At 60.4% G+C, this 22,334-nt stretch overlaps 3 protein-coding genes across 3 annotated transcripts; 2 read left to right on the top strand and 1 right to left on the bottom strand.

The window, feature by feature from the left end:
* Positions 1 to 2: 2 nt before the first annotated feature.
* MICPUN_55772 (predicted protein) lies at positions 3 to 2,711 on the bottom strand (the record flags this gene model as incomplete). Its single annotated transcript, XM_002499723.1, has 1 exon — positions 3 to 2,711. One exon carries the CDS (start codon positions 2,709 to 2,711, stop codon positions 3 to 5), a length of 2,709 nt encoding a protein of 902 aa, XP_002499769.1.
* Positions 2,712 to 6,493: 3,782 nt separating this feature from the next.
* On the top strand, positions 6,494 to 9,796 carry MICPUN_78964 (predicted protein; the record flags this gene model as incomplete). The annotated part of the gene is made up of 2 exons (XM_002500215.1): positions 6,494 to 6,870; positions 9,643 to 9,796. Coding segments are annotated over 2 exons (531 nt in total), but the record flags the coding sequence as incomplete, so codon positions are not given.
* An 8,400-nt stretch (positions 9,797 to 18,196) lies between these two features.
* Positions 18,197 to 18,992, top strand: MICPUN_78979 (predicted protein; the record flags this gene model as incomplete). Its single annotated transcript, XM_002500214.1, has 1 exon — positions 18,197 to 18,992. A coding segment is annotated over one exon (796 nt), but the record flags the coding sequence as incomplete, so codon positions are not given.
* Between the last annotated feature and the right edge of the window lie 3,342 nt (positions 18,993 to 22,334).

Raw genomic sequence — 22,334 nt, 5'->3', positions numbered from 1 at the left:
CGTCACTTCCTTATCGCCATTTGGTTGCTAAGAAGCTCACGACATTCCTCGAGAACTTCACGCTGAGTCGCGCGTGGAATATCTTCACGCGCGGCGAGCAGACGCTCCGCGGGTTCGATTCCCAGCTCCGGCATGGACTGCACAACAAGGCCGTAGGCGAGCACGAAAGACTCAGTATCATCTGCTGCTGCCAAATCGCGAACGTCTGCCAGCCTCTGCAATCCGAGATCCAGCCGGTTACTCGGCAAAAAGTCCTCAAAGCACTCCCTTAGAGCGTTTTCGTCCTCCTCCATTCGACCCACCGTCTCTGGACGGATGGTCTGAAGCTGTTTCATGCATGCTTCAATCATGTGTTTCACGACCCGATTGAAAACTGCCTCGTTTACCATTGAAGCAAGGTCACGCGTGACAAACTGCACAACATCGCCTAGGTAATCAAGCACAGTAGCGACCAGTGTTTCAGTGACCTCGCCCTCGAGCCAGGGACTAGTCCCTCCCTTATCCACGGCGTACATCTGGCCAAACAAGGATATCACACTCGGGTCGCTGGTAACCGCTGCGGCCGCAGCTGCAGCGCAGTGCTCCGTGTTTGCCAGGAACATATCAATAGCTGGGCGAACGACGCTGGATTTCCCGGTCGCAGCAGCTCCAGCTTTCTTCACGAGTCTCTTCATCGCATCGCTTGATTGTAGTGCATCCACGAGCGATGATTCCATTTCCAAAGCGAGACGATGGCACCTCGACGCGTCGTTGACGCCAGCGAGCAGCACATTGTAATCCACGTTCTTAGCAGCTGTCATCACCGCCCTCTCAGCAGCGTTCTCGATGACGTTCGATGTCGTTCTAAAGTGCCTCGAGAAGGAAGGAGATGCCAATGCAGCATTTGTTGAAGAGACACCTTCACCACTCAATCGTTTGTATTGCTCGGATGCGAACCCAGAAAGAGCTGATGAAATCACCATCGCAGCAGCGGAAACAAGTATTTTACCTCCACTCATGGCAACTTCGAGTTGCTCGTTGAGTAGCCTGAAAAACTCGACGTCACTGGCAGTCCACAGAGTGCCATCTTCGGCTGGTTTAAGAGGTTGTGTGGTGGTCATTCGGCGTAGGTTCGCAGACCAAGTCTGGACTGTTTTAGTCATCCGTGACGTGTAGATGTTGACAAGCTCGTAGAATCCAACAGGATAAGTCATCTGCACATCACCACCCTCTTCGTCGTCCGATATGGTATATTCCACTTCATCAGAACTTATTTTATCGATCTTGTTAGTCGTCATGACAGCACCATGGGTGCTGGAGAGAAACGACTCGATAGACAGCACCGAGGGACTTTCACCCTTTTCATTTTTGCCACCAGGCTGCAAGCCCCCATTTTTGTCATGCACAGGAGTGCCGACTGCAACCTCAGACTCCGAGGGTTCAGTCTCAACCTCCACGCCAAGGGCATCCATCTGTGCGGCATATGATTGGTACCAGTTGAGCACGGCGATGATATCAGCATTGGAAAGATCCCGCGCCACTTCCACGAGCCTATCGATGAACAAGCAAATCTGCTTATGCCACGCTGGGGCCACGACCAACTCAAATATCTTGTACTTGGTCGGGAATGCGGGCACCGCGTAGTCGTACAACTCGGTGAGTTGCTGCATGAGAACATCAAGATTTTCGATCACGACCGGCACGTTTGTCGCCTCCTCGCCGCCTGGGTCAGTCACCAAGCTCCCCACAGTCATCTCGAACCTTTCTGGCACAGCCTCGCGAATCTCACGCAGGACCTGCCGCTTGTAGTGCTTGCTGACCATGATGATGCTGTCCACCAGCTCCTCGCTCGCCTTGTTTTTACGCACAGCGCGCTCGCGCACTTTCTCCACTTTTTCCACCAGAAGTTCATCGAGCGCTTCCTGCTCCTCCACCACCCGCATGGCGCGGGCGAGCGCCGCCGAGCCACCTCGACCGGCAAAGAGTGATCCGCGAACAGAGCGCCACAGCGTCGTCTCGAAGCGGTCCATCGCATCGTCAATGGCCGCGAATTGAGCGGCGGCAGGTTCTGTCATCGAAAGCGTCGTCGTGTCATTATCCGCTCTTCGCCGCGCAGCCTCCAGAGCCGCCCGCGCGGGTCTTGCGCGCTGAGCCAGCTCGCTGAGCCGCTCCCAGCACTCAAACAGGTTCTGCTCATCGTCGTCAAGCAACTCGATCGCCCTCGCTGCCTCCTCCGGCAAGGCGACGACCGCTTCGGCGTCCCTTATGGTTCGCGATATATTCGCGCGCATCACCGCAAGATCCCTGATAAGATGGTGATTGTCGGCGAGGCCGCCGGCCTTCTCCCCCTTCGAAGGCGCCTCGATCTGGGAAAAGTTGTCTCGAGTTCTCAGCACCGCCCCGCGCGCCTTTTGCAGGCCGTCGAGGCCGACGCGCGTCCCGTCGGTCGCCGCCTCGAGTTGCGAGGTCATCACCAGGTCCAGCCTTTGCAGCTTCGCCGCTACCGCCTCCTTAAGCTCTGGGAGGCGGGCGAGATCCTCCGGTCGCTGCAGCATCTGGGCCACCTGGCGCCTGGCTTCTTCCCTCGCCCCGTCAACGTCCACTTGCCATGGCACAGGTGGGTTCACGCCCGGGGTCCAAGGGAAGGTCCGGTCGGAGGAGGTGGAGGGACCGGGGCTGTCGTGCCGCCCGATGACTCCCTCCAACCCCGAAGCCCCTTCCCGGCCATCCATGTGCGGAACCGGTGTTGTGAAGGAGCTGGAAGATGAGACAGGGGCGAACATCGACCCTCACGTTACCGCGGCTTTCGGCCTGGCAGCTGGGAAGTTTTAACCAGTAAACTCTGGGTCTCTTGGCGCCTCTTGATGGACGACTGACGATTTTACGAGTCGGCACCGCGAAGCGCTGTTTTGGGACGTTTTGAGAAGAGAGCTGCCGGAATCCTCTGCTGGCTCCCGGTGCGGTATTTAAATTTTCCTTTTTGGACCTTTTTTCCAGACTGAGCGTCAGTGCACGAAATGATTGTTACACAGGGCGGCTGGGTCTTCTTCAGCGCGAAAAGTCCAATAATTTCTCCCGGCGAGGCCGCGGAACCGCGGAGGAGCGCCTCACTGTGAACGCGCGTGAAGTTTTTCACAACGTGCGATCGTAATACAGTACCGTGCGTACTTGAGCGCGAATAGCGACTCCTGATCCGGAATATATCCCCCCAGGCGACAGCGACCGGCTCAAATCGACGAGCACGCCCTTCTGCATTAGCAAGCAGAAATTTCCCTTCCCTCCCTCGCCCCTCTCGGATTCCCCGTTCCCTACAGGTACCTAGCCATCCTCGACAGAGACGTTTACGGGCGACCAGAAGGACAAAGTACACCTAATCAGACAAGCGCACGCGTCGATCGTTGATTAGCGACGAACTCGATGCGACCTCAGGGAGAAGGACCCCCGCCCGGCAGGTGAGTGCTCGATCGGACCGGCGCGTCGCATTTCCAAAACATTCCGTCTAGGGCACGGGGCCCGCGTATGCCACTGCGATCATGCGCCCACAACGATCTTTCACGCTTCGCTCATATCCTATTCCGTACTCGGTGCGTGAAAGCTGACGTCTGCCTGTTGTTTCCCCTTCGCCTCTCGCGCAGGGGGCCTCCTAGAGCACTCAGAGACGAACATAGACAAAGACAAAGACAGGGCGGCCCGCCCGGCAAAGGTCCTCCTCCGGGCTATCGAGGTCCCGGTCAGCCGAGGGACGGTTTTCCTCCAGGTACGATGCAATATGCCGTGACGATTCCGTCCGTCGTGTTTCTCGTGGCGCACGACTAGGGATCCAACCTCTACAGAGACACCACTGCCCGGGCATTCGCACACCACTTTGAAACTAGATGGACTGGACTTCGCTGACCCCATCCACGACTGCACAGGAGCCAAACGGGGTCTCAAGGTTCCGCTCCTACCTCGGGGCATGAAAATGAATTTCAGAACGCAGAAAGGTGCGATTAGAACTCGGTTCCACTGCGGTCCCCATCCCAAATCCGTCTGCGTGCCACATTGCTGAACCGTCACGCAGCATGACTCACGACACCACTCCCATCCCCTCGAAAACGCAGGGGGCATTCTACCGCGGTTCTTCGGGATCGGCGGCGACTCAGGAACGATCGGGCGTAGGCGACAGAAGAGCGCATCGCAGCTCACTGCCCACTTTTTTGGCATGGTATTTTTGATCGTGATCCACGCGGGTTTGATCATCTGGGCGAGCACGCTCGCGATCAGCTTCCTGTACAGGGTCGATCTATCCTCGGAGAGCGTCAAGGTTAACGAGGCGTTGGAGGTATTTGGAGAGCAAAACGTGGATTGGACGGACGTATCCGCGGACACCATGACTAGACAGGCTCACATTCGCATAGGAAGCCGAACAAACCTGGACGGAACAACGAGGGCAGATGAGATTCTGGAGTTTGGTACCTATAGAGGTGAGCAGTTCGTGCCAAAGAGCTTGCTGCGCTCCGAGGGTGACGGCACGCTCGAGGTGGTTACAAATGGAAACAAACTAGCATTGTCTCCAAACGGTGGCAACGTCGGCGTCGGCACATCGTCCCCTAACGCAAAGCTAGACGTAGCTGGGGAGACAATCATTCGGGGCAACGCGAGTGTTGGAGGGAACAATCAGACATCGACGCTGAAAATCGACTCCCAAGGAACCTCAACGGTTGGAATTCAACTTGGTCCAGATCCAACCTCGGAAGCTTCGGTGTCAGCGGCTCGTCGAAAGCTTCTCGATTCAAATGGAAGCGCAATCCCGGCAAGCCCGTACGGCTTTAATAAGAAGAGCTTTGGCGTGTACAGCATGGTTGGGGGTGAACAGGTGGTGATGAAGCGAGGGAACAACACTGTCCTTAGTTTCACGGAGGGTGAGAATACAGAGATGTACGCGGAGAAGAATGTGGTTATCCAAGCGCATGATGGAGACGTCAACTTAGTATCCAACAATGGGAAAATCCGTTTCCACGGTGCCATTGAGCTCGGGGGCAGCGATCTGACGGGAGGAATTAGTAACACGCTGGGAGAAAGTGGTTCTGCTGGCCTGCTCTCTGCTCTAAGCGTTACGAACGGCACCGTGAAAATCGACGCACCCAGGATCGTGCTCAACGGACGAGAAGACGGAACAGAAGTGAATGGAACATTCATCACGGGGAATGGGAATGTTCGGTTGGGACAGACGTACAAAGACAAAATTGACATGCGCGGTTCGATCATGGGCCACACTGCCTTCCAATTCGGAGGTTCGGTCGACGATGAGAACAAAATATCTCTCAATGTGAAGGAACCCACCTCCGCCTGGCGCACGATTGTTTTGCCAGATGCAAGTGGAACATTGGTTGTGAGTGCACAGGACCCGCTCAAGATAAACGACGATAAAGGGGAAATTGAACTGATTCAGACAAGAATTACTGCGGTTGGTCATCTGACGGAAGGGTCGATCGGCGCCAATTTCTCGGACATTGATATTGGAGACAATAATCTCACGGCTGGAACGCTCACCATCCGATACACGACCATGCTGAAAGGAGCGGTGTTGGTAAACCCTGACCGGAAAAACTCGACTGGCGGTACTATACCAATTCCAATTCATTTTGCCGTTGATAGCGACACAGCCGCAGCAAACAAATTGACCAACATCGTCATCGAACCTCCTACTGGGAACAACAACATCACCATCCCCGATGGAAATGGAACAATCCTCCTCCACAATCAAGGTGAAATTGTCCACACATTTGGCGACATCGATGTCGGAGCCAACATGCTCGCAGCGGATACCCTCAGGATCCAGCATCATAATCCGACGAAGGGTACCGGTGCTAAGGGATACACCATGCCCCGTGATAACCAAACTCTCGGTACCATACAAGCTATGTTCAGCAACACGTGGCCTGATGTGAATAGCACCACAAGGTCCCACAATCCAAAGGGTTCTGGAATCAGAATAAGGTCGAGAGATGGAAACAGAACATCACCTGAAATCGTGGAAGCTGAGGGAGCCTTCATTCACGTGCTCGCCGGCAGTGCGAATCAGACAAACCGCACTGGAGGTCAAGTATATATCGAAGGCGGAGACTCACATTTCGGCCCTGCCGGTGACGTGTTCATCACTGGTGGTCGTGCTAACGGCCACGGAGTTAGTTTCATCAACGAAAATAACGACACCGTACTCCCTACAAACTCTGCCGGCGGCGATATTATCATGACCAGCGGTCAAAGTTCTGGGAATGAAACATCCAGTGGACAGGTCTTCATACTCTCTGCCGATGCGGGCGAAAAGGGCTGGAGTGGTGATTTAACCTTAGCATCGGGCGAGGCAACTTCTGGAAAATCCGGTGATATCACATTAAACACGGGTAACGCTCTGGGAGGAAGCGGTGGGGATATCAAAATGAACGTGGGCGAAGGTGATACTGACGCAGGAGGGAAAGTGGTGATTAAAGCTGGCAAGACTACCGCCACAACTGGAAATGGCGGCGATGTGATGATCACAGCTGGTGAAGCTGATGATGGCGCAAACGGTGGCACTGGTGGTGAGATTGAGATTGTGGCAGGCCTTGGCGCAGGCGCTGGCGGCGCAGTGACGATCACGACAGGTGTTGGCACCGCAACCGGCAGCGGCGCGATGAAGCTGTCGACCGCTGCAGGTGGCACATCTGGCAACAGCGGCGACGTGTCCATGAAGACCGGCGCTGGCGGCACCACCGGCAACAGCGGCAAAATGGAGCTCGCCACGGGCGACTCCCAGACCGCTGGTGCGAGCGGCAACATCTCGATCAGCACTGGCAGCGCCGTTGGCGGCAACGGTGGCGACATCACGCTGAAGGTGGGCGATGGCAACACCGGCCCTGGCGGCGACATGTCGCTGACGGCTGGCAAAACCACCTCTAGCAACGCCACTGGTGGTAAGCTGACCATCGAGGCTGGTGCGTCTGACGATCCATCAGCATCTTCGTCCACGAGCACCAGCACTGGTGGTGAGATTGAGATTGTGGCGGGCCATGGCTCGGGCACCGGCGGCGCAGTGACGATCACGACAGGTGTTGGCACCGCAACCGACAGCGGCGCGATGAAGCTGTCGACCGCTGCAGGTGGCACATCTGGCAACAGCGGCGACATGTCCATGAAGACCGGCGCTGGCGGCACCACCGGCAACAGCGGCAAAATGGAGCTCGCCACGGGCGACTCCCAGACCGCTGGTGCGAGCGGCATCATCTCGATCAGCACTGGCAGCGCCGTTGGCGGCAACGGTGGCGACATCACGCTGAAGGTTGGCGATGGCAACACCGGCCCTGGCGGCGACATGTCGCTGACGGCTGGCAGAACCACCTCTAGCAACGCCACTGGTGGTAAGCTGACCATCAAGGCTGGTGCGTCTGACGATCCATCAGCATCTTCGTCCACGAGCACCAGCACTGGTGGTGAGATTGAGATTGTGGCGGGCTTTGGCTCGGGCACCGGCGGCGCAGTGACGATCACGACAGGTGTTGGCACCGCAACCGACAGCGGCGCGATGAAGCTGTCGACCGCTGCAGGTGGCACATCTGGCAGCAGCGGCGACGTGTCCATGAAGACCGGCGCTGGCGGCACCACCGGCAACAGCGGCAAAATGGAGCTCGCCACGGGCGACTCCCAGACCGCTGGTGCGAGCGGCAACATCTCGATCAGCACTGGCAGCGCCGTTGGCGGCAACGGTGGCGACATCACGCTGAAGGTTGGCGATGGCAACACCGGCGCTGGCGGCGACATGTCGCTGACGGCTGGCAGGACCACCTCTAGCAACGCCACTGGTGGTAAGCTGACCATCGAGGCTGGTGCGTCTGACGATCCATCAGCATCTTCGTCCACGAGCACCAGCACTGGTGGTGAGATTGAGATTGTGGCGGGCTTTGGCTCGGGCACCGGCGGCGCAGTGATGATCACGACAGGTGTTGGCACCGCAACCGACAGCGGCGCGATGAAGCTGTCGACCGCTGCAGGTGGCACATCTGGCAACAGCGGCGACGTGTCCATGAAGACCGGCGCTGGCGGCACCACCGGCAACAGCGGCAAAATGGAGCTCGCCACGGGCGACTCCCAGACCGCTGGTGCGAGCGGCAACATCTCGATCAGCACTGGCAGCGCCGTTGGCGGCAACGGCGGCGACATCACGCTGAAGGTGGGCGATGGCAACACCGGCCCTGGCGGCGACATGTCGCTGACGGCTGGCAGAACCACCTCTAGCAACGCCACTGGTGGTAAGCTGACCATCAAGGCTGGTGCGTCTGACGATCCATCAGCATCTTCGTCCACGAGCACCAGCACTGGTGGTGAGATTGAGATTGTGGCGGGCCATGGCTCGGGCACCGGCGGCGCAGTGACGATCACGACAGGTGTTGGCACCGCAACCGACAGCGGCGCGATGAAGCTGTCGACCGCTGCAGGTGGCACATCTGGCAACAGCGGCGACGTGTCCATGAAGACCGGCGCTGGCGGCACCACCGGCAACAGCGGCAAAATGGAGCTCGCCACGGGCGACTCCCAGACCGCTGGTGCGAGCGGCAACATCTCGATCAGCACTGGCAGCGCCGTTGGCGGCAACGGCGGCGACATCACGCTGAGGGTTGGCGATGGCAACACCGGCCCTGGCGGCGACATGTCGCTGACGGCTGGCAGAACCACCTCTAGCAACGCCACTGGTGGTAAGCTGACCATCAAGGCTGGTGCGTCTGACGATCCATCAGCATCTTCGTCCACGAGCACCAGCACTGGTGGTGAGATTGAGATTGTGGCGGGCTTTGGCTCGGGCACCGGCGGCGCAGTGACGATCACGACAGGTGTTGGCACCGCAACCGACAGCGGCGCGATGAAGCTGTCGACCGCTGCAGGTGGCACATCTGGCAGCAGCGGCGACGTGTCCATGAAGACCGGCGCTGGCGGCACCACCGGCAACAGCGGCAAAATGGAGCTCGCCACGGGCGACTCCCAGACCGCTGGTGCGAGCGGCAACATCTCGATCAGCACTGGCAGCGCCGTTGGCGGCAACGGCGGCGACATCACGCTGAAGGTTGGCGATGGCAACACCGGCCCTGGCGGCGACATGTCGCTGACGGCTGGCAGAACCACCTCTAGCAACGCCACTGGTGGTAAGCTGACCATCGAGGCTGGTGCGTCTGACGATCCATCAGCATCTTCGTCCACGAGCACCAGCACTGGTGGTGAGATTGAGATTGTGGCGGGCCATGGCTCGGGCACCGGCGGCGCAGTAACGATCACGACAGGTGTTGGCACCGCAACCGACAGCGGCGCGATGAAGCTGTCGACCGCTGCAGGTGGCACATCTGGCAACAGCGGCGACGTGTCCATGAAGACCGGCGCTGGCGGCACCACCGGCAACAGCGGCAAAATGGAGCTCGCCACGGGCGACTCCCAGACCGCTGGTGCGAGCGGCAACATCTCGATCAGCACTGGCATCGCCGTTGGCGGCAACGGCGGCGACATCACGCTGAAGGTGGGCGATGGCGATACCGGCAATGGGGGCGCTGTTAGCCTTACCGCTGGTAAGACCACTGCTTCCACCGCTGTTGGCGGCCATGTTAGAATCACAGCTGGCCAAGCCTCCAACGGTGCTGGAGGTAATCTTATATTTACGAGTGGACAAGGTACCACGAAGAGTGGTGCTGTCGTCGTCACTTCAGGAGACGCCAATGGTCTGACGGGTGAGATCATGATGGTTACTGGGAGCTCAGCAAACAGCAGTGGAACCATGACAATCGGGACAGGAACAGCGACAAGCGGTGAATCCGGAAATATTGATATATCCACGGGAGGAGCTTCTGGCGGCAACGGCGGCGACATCACGTTGAAGGTTGGCGATGGCAACACCGGCCCTGGCGGCGACATGTCGCTGACGGCTGGCAAAACCACCTCTAGCAACGCCACTGGTGGTAAGCTGACCATCGAGGCTGGTGCGTCTGATGATCCATCAGCATCTTCGTCCACGAGCACCAGCACTGGTGGTGAGATTGAGATTGTGGCGGGCTTTGGCTCGGGCACCGGCGGCGCAGTGACGATCACGACAGGTGTTGGCACCGCAACCGACAGCGGCGCGATGAAGCTGTCGACCGCTGCAGGTGGCACATCTGGCAACAGCGGCGACGTGTCCATGAAGACCGGCGCTGGCGGCACCACCGGCAACAGCGGCAAAATGGAGCTCGCCACGGGCGACTCCCAGACCGCTGGTGCGAGCGGCAACATCTCGATCAGCACTGGCAGCGCCGTTGGCGGCAACGGCGGCGACATCACGCTGAAGGTGGGCGATGGCAACACCGGCGCTGGCGGCGACATGTCGCTGACGGCTGGCAGGACCACCTCTAGCAACGCCACTGGTGGTAAGCTGACCATCAAGGCTGGTGCGTCTGACGATCCATCAGCATCTTCGTCCACGAGCACCAGCACTGGTGGTGAGATTGAGATTGTGGCGGGCTTTGGCTCGGGCACCGGCGGCGCAGTGACGATCACGACAGGTGTTGGCACCGCAACCGACAGCGGCGCGATGAAGCTGTCGACCGCTGCAGGTGGCACATCTGGCAACAGCGGCGACGTGTCCATGAAGACCGGCGCTGGCGGCACCACCGGCAACAGCGGCAAAATGGAGCTCGCCACGGGCGACTCCCAGACCGCTGGTGCGAGCGGCGACATCTCGATCAGCACTGGCAGCGCCGTTGGCGGCAACGGCGGCGACATCACGCTGAAGGTGGGCGATGGCAACACCGGCCCTGGCGGCGACATGTCGCTGACGGCTGGCAAAACCACCTCTAGCAACGCCACTGGTGGTAAGCTGACCATCAAGGCTGGTGCGTCTGACGATCCATCAGCATCTTCGTCCACGAGCACCAGCACTGGTGGTGAGATTGAGATTGTGGCGGGCTTTGGCTCGGGCACCGGCGGCGCAGTGACGATCACGACAGGTGTTGGCACCGCAACCGACAGCGGCGCGATGAAGCTGTCGACCGCTGCAGGTGGCACATCTGGCAACAGCGGCGACGTGTCCATGAAGACCGGCGCTGGCGGCACCACCGGCAACAGCGGCAAAATGGAGCTCGCCACGGGCGACTCCCAGACCGCTGGTGCGAGCGGCATCATCTCGATCAGCACTGGCAGCGCCGTTGGCGGCAACGGCGGTGACATCAAGCTGAAGGTGGGCGATGGCAACACCGGCCCTGGCGGCGACATGTCGCTGACGGCTGGCAAAACCACCTCTAGCAACGCCACTGGTGGTAAGCTGACCATCAAGGCTGGTGCGTCTGATGATCCATCAGCATCTTCGTCCACGAGCACCAGCACTGGTGGTGAGATTGAGATTGTGGCGGGCCTTGGCTCGGGCACCGGCGGCGCAGTGACGATCACGACAGGTGTTGGCACCGCAACCGACAGCGGCGCGATGAAGCTGTCGACCGCTGCAGGTGGCACATCTGGCAACAGCGGCGACGTGTCCATGAAGACCGGCGCTGGCGGCACCACCGGCAACAGCGGCAAAATGGAGCTCGCCACGGGCGACTCCCAGACCGCTGGTGCGAGCGGCGACATCTCGATCAGCACTGGCAGCGCCGTTGGCGGCAACGGCGGCGACATCACGCTGAAGGTTGGCGATGGCAACACCGGCTCTGGCGGCGACATGTCGCTGACGGCTGGCAAAACCACCTCTAGCAACGCCACTGGTGGTAAGCTGACCATCAAGGCTGGTGCGTCTGACGATCCATCAGCATCTTCGTCCACGAGCACCAGCACTGGTGGTGAGATTGAGATTGTGGCGGGCCTTGGCTCGGGCACCGGCGGCGCAGTGACGATCACGACAGGTGTTGGCACCGCAACCGACAGCGGCGCGATGACGCTGTCGACCGCTGCAGGTGGCACATCTGGCAACAGCGGCGACGTGTCCATGAAGACCGGCGCTGGCGGCACCACCGGCAACAGCGGCAAAATGGAGCTCGTCACGGGCGACTCCCAGACCGCTGGTGCGAGCGGCGACTTCAAGATCAGCACTGGCAGCGCCGTTGGCGGCAACGGCGGCGACATCACGCTGAAGGTTGGCGATGGCAACACCGGCCCTGGCGGCGACATGTCGCTGACGGCTGGCAAAACCACCTCTAGCAACGCCACTGGTGGTAAGCTGACCATCAAGGCTGGTGCGTCTGACGATCCATCAGCATCTTCGTCCACGAGCACCAGCACTGGTGGTGAGATTGAGATTGTGGCGGGCCTTGGCTCGGGCACCGGCGGCGCAGTGACGATCATGACAGGTGTTGGCACCGCAACCGACAGCGGCGCGATGACGCTGTCGACCGCTGCAGGTGGCACATCTGGCAGCAGCGGCGACGTGTCCATGAAGACCGGCGCTGGCGGCACCACCGGCAACAGCGGCAAAATGGAGCTCGTCACGGGCGACTCCCAGACCGCTGGTGCGAGCGGCGACTTCAAGATCAGCACTGGCAGCGCCGTTGGCGGCAACGGCGGCGACATCACGCTGAAGGTTGGCGATGGCAACACCGGCTCTGGCGGCGACATGTCGCTGACGGCTGGCAGGACCACCTCTAGCAACGCCACCGGTGGTAAGCTGACCATCGAGGCTGGTGCGTCTGACGATCCATCAGCATCTTCGTCCACGAGCACCAGCACTGGTGGTGAGATTGAGATTGTGGCGGGCTTTGGCTCGGGCACCGGCGGCGCAGTGACGATCACGACAGGTGTTGGCACCGCAACCGACAGCGGCGCGATGAAGCTGTCGACCGCTGCAGGTGGCACATCTGGCAGCAGCGGCGACGTGTCCATGAAGACCGGCGCTGGCGGCACCACCGGCAACAGCGGCAAAATGGAGCTCGCCACGGGCGACTCCCAGACCGCTGGTGCGAGCGGCAACATCTCGATCAGCACTGGCAGCGCCGTTGGCGGCAACGGCGGCGACATCAAGCTGAAGGTTGGCGATGGCAACACCGGCCCTGGCGGCGACATGTCGCTGACGGCTGGTAAAACCACCTCTAGCAACGCCACTGGTGGTAAGCTGACCATCAAGGCTGGTGCGTCTGACGATCCATCAGCATCTTCGTCCACGAGCACCAGCACTGGTGGTGAGATTGAGATTGTGGCGGGCTTTGGCTCGGGCACCGGCGGCGCAGTAACGATCACGACAGGTGTTGGCACCGCAACCGACAGCGGCGCGATGAAGCTGTCGACCGCTGCAGGTGGCACATCTGGCAACAGCGGCGACGTGTCCATGAAGACCGGCGCTGGCGGCACCACCGGCAACAGCGGCAAAATGGAGCTCGCCACGGGCGACTCCCAGACCGCTGGTGCGAGCGGCAACATCTCGATCAGCACTGGCAGCGCCGTTGGCGGCAACGGCGGCGACATCACGTTGAAGGTTGGCGATGGCAACACCGGCCCTGGCGGCGACATGTCGCTGACGGCTGGCAAAACCACCTCTAGCAACGCCACTGGTGGTAAGCTGACCATCAAGGCTGGTGCGTCTGACGATCCATCAGCATCTTCGTCCACGAGCACCAGCACTGGTGGTGAGATTGAGATTGTGGCGGGCCTTGGCTCGGGCACCGGCGGCGCAGTAACGATCACGACAGGTGTTGGCACCGCAACCGACAGCGGCGCGATGAAGCTGTCGACCGCTGCAGGTGGCACATCTGGCAGCAGCGGCGACGTGTCCATGAAGACCGGCGCTGGCGGCACCACCGGCAACAGCGGCAAAATGGAGCTCGCCACGGGCGACTCCCAGACCGCTGGTGCGAGCGGCGACATCTCGATCAGCACTGGCAGCGCCGTTGGCGGCAACGGCGGCGACATCAAGCTGAGGGTTGGCGATGGCAACACCGGCGCTGGCGGCGACATGTCGCTGACGGCTGGCAGGACCACCTCTAGCAACGCCACTGGTGGTAAGCTGACCATCAAGGCTGGTGCGTCTGACGATCCATCAGCATCTTCGTCCACGAGCACCAGCACTGGTGGTGAGATTGAGATTGTGGCGGGCCTTGGCTCGGGCACCGGCGGCGCAGTGACGATCACGACAGGTGTTGGCACCGCAACCGACAGCGGCGCGATGAAGCTGTCGACCGCTGCAGGTGGCACATCTGGCAACAGCGGCGACGTGTCCATGAAGACCGGCGCTGGCGGCACCACCGGCAACAGCGGCAAAATGGAGCTCGTCACGGGCGACTCCCAGACCGCTGGTGCGAGCGGCGACTTCTCGATCAGCACTGGCAGCGCCGTTGGCGGCAACGGCGGTGACATCAAGCTGAAAGTGGGCGATGGCAACACCGGCCCTGGCGGCGACATGTCGCTGACGGCTGGCAGGACCACCTCTAGCAACGCCACCGGTGGTAAGCTGACCATCAAGGCTGGTGCGTCTGACGATCCATCAGCATCTTCGTCCACGAGCACCAGCACTGGTGGTGAGATTGAGATTGTGGCGGGCTTTGGCTCGGGCACCGGCGGCGCAGTGACGATCACGACAGGTGTTGGCACCGCAACCGACAGCGGCGCGATGAAGCTGTCGACTGCTGCAGGTGGCACATCTGGCAACAGCGGCGACGTGTCCATGAAGACCGGCGCTGGCGGCACCACCGGCAACAGCGGCAAAATGGAGCTCGCCACGGGCGACTCCCAGACCGCTGGTGCGAGCGGCGACATCTCGATCAGCACTGGCAGCGCCGTTGGCGGCAACGGCGGCGACATCACGCTGAAGGTTGGCGATGGCAACACCGGCCCTGGCGGCGACATGTCGCTGACGGCTGGCAGGACCACCTCTAGCAACGCCACTGGTGGTAAGCTGACCATCAAGGCTGGTGCGTCTGACGATCCATCAGCATCTTCGTCCACGAGCACCAGCACTGGTGGTGAGATTGAGATTGTGGCGGGCTTTGGCTCGGGCACCGGCGGCGCAGTGACGATCACGACAGGTGTTGGCACCGCAACCGACAGCGGCGCGATGACGCTGTCGACCGCTGCAGGTGGCACATCTGGCAACAGCGGCGACGTGTCCATGAAGACCGGCGCTGGCGGCACCACCGGCAACAGCGGCAAAATGGAGCTCGCCACGGGCGACTCCCAGACCGCTGGTGCGAGCGGCGACATCTCGATCAGCACTGGCGGCGCCGTTGGCGGCAACGGCGGCGACATCACGCTGAAGGTTGGCGATGGCAACACCGGCGCTGGCGGCGACATGTCGCTGACGGCTGGCAGGACCACCTCTAGCAACGCCACTGGTGGTAAGCTGACCATCGAGGCTGGTGCGTCTGACGATCCATCAGCATCTTCGTCCACGAGCACCAGCACTGGTGGTGAGATTGAGATTGTGGCGGGCCTTGGCTCGGGCACCGGCGGCGCAGTGACGATCACGACAGGTGTTGGCACCGCAACCGACAGCGGCGCGATGACGCTGTCGACCGCTGCAGGTGGCACATCTGGCAACAGCGGCGACGTGTCCATGAAGACCGGCGCTGGCGGCACCACCGGCAACAGCGGCAAAATGGAGCTCGCCACGGGCGACTCCCAGACCGCTGGTGCGAGCGGCAACATCTCGATCAGCACTGGCAGCGCCGTTGGCGGCAACGGCGGCGACATCACGCTGAAGGTGGGCGATGGCAACACCGGCGCTGGCGGCGACATGTCGCTGACGGCTGGCAGGACCACCTCTAGCAACGCCACTGGTGGTAAGCTGACCATCAAGGCTGGTGCGTCTGACGATCCATCAGCATCTTCGTCCACGAGCACCAGCACTGGTGGTGAGATTGAGATTGTGGCGGGCTTTGGCTCGGGCACCGGCGGCGCAGTGACGATCACGACAGGTGTTGGCACCGCAACCGACAGCGGCGCGATGACGCTGTCGACCGCTGCAGGTGGCACATCTGGCAACAGCGGTGACGTGTCCATGAAGACCGGCGCTGGCGGCACCACCGGCAACAGCGGCAAAATGGAGCTCGCCACGGGTGACTCCCAGACCGCTGGTGCGAGCGGCAACATCTCGATCAGCACTGGCAGCGCCGTTGGCGGCAACGGCGGCGACATCACGCTGAAGGTGGGCGATGGTGATACCGGCAATGGGGGCGCTGTTAGCCTCACCGCTGGTAAGACCACTGCTTCCACCGCTGTTGGCGGCCATGTTAGAATCACAGCTGGCCAAGCCTCCAACGGTGCTGGAGGTAATCTTATATTTACGAGTGGACAAGGTACCACGAAGAGTGGTGCTGTCGTCGTCACTTCAGGAGACGCCAATGGCCTGACGGGTGAGATCATGATGGTTACTGGGAGCTCAGCAAACAGCAGTGGAACCATGACAATCGGGACAGGAACAGCGACAAGCGGTGAATCCGGAAATATTGATATATCCACGGGAGGAGCTTCTGGCGGCAACGGCGGCGACATCACGTTGAAGGTTGGCGATGGCAACACCGGCCCTGGCGGCGACATGTCGCTGACGGCTGGCAAAACCACCTCTAGCAACGCCACTGGTGGTAAGCTGACCATCGAGGCTGGCGCGTCTGATGATCCATCAGCATCTTCGTCCACGAGCACCAGCACTGGTGGTGAGATTGAGATTGTGGCGGGCCTTGGCTCGGGCACCGGCGGCGCAGTGACGATCACGACAGGTGTTGGCACCGCAACCGACAGCGGCGCGATGAAGCTGTCGACCGCTGCAGGTGGCACATCTGGCAGCAGCGGCGACGTGTCCATGAAGACCGGCGCTGGCGGCACCACCGGCAACAGCGGCAAAATGGAGCTCGCCACGGGCGACTCCCAGACCGCTGGTGCGAGCGGCAACATCTCGATCAGCACTGGCAGCGCCGTTGGCGGCAACGGCGGCGACATCACGCTGAAGGTTGGCGATGGCAACACCGGCGCTGGCGGCGACATGTCGCTGACGGCTGGCAGGACCACCTCTAGCAACGCCACTGGTGGTAAGCTGACCATCAAGGCTGGTGCGTCTGATGATCCATCAGCATCTTCGTCCACGAGCACCAGCACTGGTGGTGAGATTGAGATTGTGGCGGGCCTTGGCTCGGGCACCGGCGGCGCAGTGACGATCACGACAGGTGTTGGCACCGCAACCGACAGCGGCGCGATGACGCTGTCGACCGCTGCAGGTGGCACATCTGGCAACAGCGGTGACGTGTCCATGAAGACCGGCGCTGGCGGCACCACCGGCAACAGCGGCAAAATGGAGCTCGCCACGGGCGACTCCCAGACCGCTGGTGCGAGCGGCGACATCTCGATCAGCACTGGCGGCGCCGTTGGCGGCAACGGCGGCGATATCATGCTGAAGGTGGGCGATGGCAACACCGGCGCTGGCGGCGACATGTCGCTGACGGCTGGCAAAACCACCTCTAGCAACGCCACTGGTGGTAAGCTGACCATCAAGGCTGGTGCGTCTGATGATCCATCAGCATCTTCGTCCACGAGCACCAGCACTGGTGGTGAGATTGAGATTGTGGCGGGCCTTGGCTCGGGCACCGGCGGCGCAGTGACGATCACGACAGGTGTTGGCACCGCAACCGACAGCGGCGCGATGAAGCTGTCGACCGCTGCAGGTGGCACATCTGGCAGCAGCGGCGACGTGTCCATGAAGACCGGCGCTGGCGGCACCACCGGCAACAGCGGCAAAATGGAGCTCGTCACGGGCGACTCCCAGACCGCTGGTGCGAGCGGCGACTTCAAGATCAGCACTGGCAGCGCCGTTGGCGGCAACGGCGGCGACATCACGCTGAAGGTGGGCGATGGCAACACCGGCCCTGGCGGCGACATGTCGCTGACGGCTGGCAGGACCACCTCTAGCAACGCCACTGGTGGTAAGCTGACCATCAAGGCTGGTGCGTCTGATGATCCATCAGCATCTTCGTCCACGAGCACCAGCACTGGTGGTGAGATTGAGATTGTGGCGGGCCTTGGCTCGGGCACCGGCGGCGCAGTGACGATCATGACAGGTGTTGGCACCGCAACCGACAGCGGCGCGATGACGCTGTCGACCGCTGCAGGTGGCACATCTGGCAACAGCGGCGACGTGTCCATGAAGACCGGCGCTGGCGGCACCACCGGCAACAGCGGCAAAATGGAGCTCGCCACGGGCGACTCCCAGACCGCTGGTGCGAGCGGCAACATCTCGATCAGCACTGGCGGCGCCGTTGGCGGCAACGGCGGCGATATCATGCTGAAGGTGGGCGATGGCAACACCGGCGCTGGCGGCGACATGTCGCTGACGGCTGGCAAAACCACCGCGGCATCGGCGGTTGGTGGTGCTATGTCACTGACTGCAGGCGCTGGCGCAGGCGCTGGCGGCGCAGTGACGATCACGACAGGTGTTGGCACCGCAACCGACAGCGGCGCGATGACGCTGTCGACCGCTGCAGGTGGCACATCTGGCAACAGCGGTGACGTGTCCATGAAGACCGGCGCTGGCGGCACCACCGGCAACAGCGGCAAAATGGAGCTCGCCACGGGCGACTCCCAGACCGCTGGTGCGAGCGGCGACATCTCGATCAGCACTGGCAGCGCCGTTGGCGGCAACGGCGGCGACATCACGCTGAGGGTTGGCGATGGTGACACCGGTCCTGGCGGCGACATGTCGCTGACGGCTGGTAAAACCACCGCGGCATCGGCGGTTGGTGGTGCTATGTCACTGACTGCAGGCGCTGGCGCAGGCGCTGGCGGCGCAGTGACGATCACGACAGGTGTTGGCACCGCAACCGACAGCGGCGCGATGACGCTGTCGACCGCTGCAGGTGGCACATCTGGCAACAGCGGTGACGTGTCCATGAAGACCGGCGCTGGCGGCACCACCGGCAACAGCGGCAAAATGGAGCTCGCCACGGGCGACTCCCAGACCGCTGGTGCGAGCGGCGACATCTCGATCAGCACTGGCGGCGCCGTTGGCGGCAACGGCGGCGACATCACGCTGAAGGTGGGCGACGGTGACACCGGCCCTGGCGGCGACATGTCGCTGACGGCTGGCCAGACCACCGCGGCATCGGCGGTTGGTGGTGCTATGTCACTGACTGCAGGCGCTGGCGCAGGCGCTGGCGGCGCAGTGACGATCACGACAGGTGTTGGCACCGCAACCGACAGCGGCGCGATGACGCTGTCGACCGCTGCAGGTGGCACATCTGGCAACAGCGGTGACGTGTCCATGAAGACCGGCGCTGGCGGCACCACCGGCAACAGCGGCAAAATGGAGCTCGCCACGGGCGACTCATCAAGCGGTGCAACCGGAGGTATGTCGATCAGCACTGGAGCCGCAACGGGTGGCGCTGGAGGTGCGATCACTGTGACTGTCGGCGACGGTGACACCGGCCCTGGCGGCGCCATGATGCTGACGGCTGGTAAAGCCACTGCGGCATCGGCGGTTGGTGGTGCTATGTCACTGACTGCAGGCGCCGGCGCAGGCGCTGGCGGCGCAGTGACGATCACGACAGGTGTTGGCACCGCAACCGACAGCGGCGCGATGACGCTGTCGACCGCTGCAGGTGGCACATCTGGCAACAGCGGTGACGTGTCCATGAAGACCGGCGCTGGCGGCACCACCGGCAACAGCGGCAAAATGGAGCTCGCCACGGGCGACTCCCAGACCGCTGGTGCGAGCGGCAACATCTCGATCAGCACTGGAGCCGCAACGGGTGGCGCTGGAGGTGCGATCACTGTGACTGTCGGCGACGGTAACACCGGCGCTGGCGGCGCCATGACGCTGACGGCTGGTAAAACCACCGCGGCATCGGCGGTTGGTGGTGCTATGTCACTGACTGCAGGCGCTGGCGCTGGCGCTGGCGGCGCAGTGACGATCACGACAGGTGTTGGCACCGCAACCGACAGCGGCGCGATGACGCTGTCGACCGCTGCAGGTGGCACATCTGGCAACAGCGGCGACGTGTCCATGAAGACCGGCGCTGGCGGCACCACCGGCAACAGCGGCAAAATGGAGCTCGCCACGGGCGACTCCCAGACCGCTGGTACGAGCGGCAACATCTCGATCAGCACTGGCAGCGCCGTTGGCGGCAACGGCGGCGATATCACGCTGAAGGTGGGCGATGGCAACACCGGCCCTGGCGGTGCCATGACGCTGACCGCTGGTGCATCTACTGATGTTGTCAATAATGGTATAGGTGGCGCTTTAACTCTTACTGCTGGTAAGGGACCACGTACTGGTGGACATTTATACTTGAGTGCGGGTCAGGGTACAAATGCACTTTCCAATTCCGATGGCGGTTCAGTCTTCATTTCGAGTGGAATTGGCGTAAAGCAATCCAGTGGCGACATTAGCTTGAGTACTCCAGATTGCCCTGCCGGAAGTAACGGCGTTAGCGGTGATATTTCTCTCACGACTGGAGGAACCACCCTTGGCACTTCTGGTTCCATTCAGCTCAAAACCAGTGACGGCAATTACGGTGTCGGTGGAGATATCGTGTTGAAAGTTGGTGCTGGCAATACTGGCAAGGGTGGTCAGGTTTCGATCGAGGCAGGAACGACGAGCGAAGCTTCGAATACTGCTGCTTTGGGAGGTGACATCTATTTACGTGGTGGTAATTCATCATCTCAAAATGGTGGCACCTTGTACTTTGTCTCTGGTTACACAATGAGCAATGATCTCAGCAAGGTTGGTGGAAACTTGGACCTGAATGCGGGCACAGGAAAAATTATCATGAAATCGGCAACTGTCGATGTCACCACGACGACATTCACCGTTACCGGCAACACAGCCGTAACTGGAACTCTCGACGTCGCGAATGATTTTGCCGTCAACACCGATAAGTTCAAGGTAATTGCGGCATCTGGTGACACTTCCATAGCCGGGACGCTCGCAGTTGCTGGCAGCGTGGAGTTTGATGGAACCTTCAACGTCAAAGGAGATTTTTCGGTAAATACTGACAAGTTCACTGTAAATGCAAGCACGGGTAACACTGCAGTAGCTGGCACTTTTGATGTCACTGCGCTTACCACGCTAAAGAGTGATCTGAAGATGTCCAAGGTTGACGCTGCGCTCACTCACTCATCATCTGATGCGTCTGGTGGTCTCGCAATCACAAGCACAAATGGATATGTTAACGTTGAGGATGTTCGCTTCACGGGTAATCAGATCGGTGTCAGCGGCGATGTGGATCTTCTTACTCTTGCTGACGGGTATGTCAAGGTAACGGCCAAGCTTGAAGTGACAAACGATGTGCTCCTCTCCGAAGATGCCGCTGTGATCACGCACACTGCTGCCACAAGTACGACAGCAGGGCTGACAATCTCGAGCTCCAATTCATATGTTGATGTCGAAGACGTGCGGTTCACGGACAACACCATCGGCATCGCGGCTGACCCGGACCTGCTGACGCTTGATAACGCAGACTTGACGGTGTCTGGGACGATGACCGTTACAGATGACGTGAAGTTGTCCGAGGATCTGGCGAAGATCACTCACACTTCCTCTAACTCAGCAGCGACAACTGGCTTGACCATCTCCAGCAACGTTGGCTTCGTTGACGTTGAGGAAGTTCGGTTTACCAACAAAAAGATCGGGACCAACGGTAATGATGATCTTCTCACTTTAGCAAGCGGAGAGCTGACTATTACCGGCAATGTCAACATGACGGGTAACTTGAAGCTTGCTTCGACAAAATTCACAGTCGCTGCAAGTTCCGGCAACACCTACGTAGATGGAGAGCTTACTGTGAATCGGGCTACATCTCTGCAGGAAACACTTGAAGTTACCGGCGAGACGACCATGCTCGCTGACTTGAAGATGTCCAAGACGGCTGCGGCCCTCACGCACACCGCAACCCAATCCGGTTCTACGACTGGGCTGACGATCAGGAGTACGGTTGGATTTGTAGATGTCGAGGATGTGCGTTTCACTGACAACACCATCGGCATCAGCTCTGATTCTGATTTGGTCACATTGGAAAGTCAATCTGTGAAGATTGATGGGAAACTTGAGGTGACCGATGATATCGTGATGTCTGAGACCAATGCAGCCCTGACTCACTATGCTAATGCCAGTGGAGGGCTGACCATCAAGAGCACTAACGGTTTCATTGATGTTGAAGACATCCGATTCATGGGTAATGTCATTGGCATCAGCGGTGACACTGACATCATCACTCTGACGACACAGTCTGTCGCAATCAGTGGGAAATTAGATTCAAGTGATGACTTCAGCGTGGCCACCACAATGTTCACGGTTGATGCTCAAACGGGTAACACTGCAGTTGATGGGACGCTGCGGGTGACTGACGCCACCACCCTGTTGAACACCCTCACAGTTTCAAATGCAACGATGTTGCAGAACACCTTGGATGTGGCCAAAACTT

Source organism: Micromonas commoda, chromosome 2 (assembly GCF_000090985.2).
Source record: "Micromonas commoda chromosome 2, complete sequence".
In the NCBI taxonomy this organism is placed as follows: Eukaryota; Viridiplantae; Chlorophyta; class Mamiellophyceae; order Mamiellales; family Mamiellaceae; genus Micromonas; species Micromonas commoda.
The sequence above is the reverse complement of the archived record's forward strand: the minus strand, read 5'-3'. Positions and strand labels throughout refer to the sequence as shown.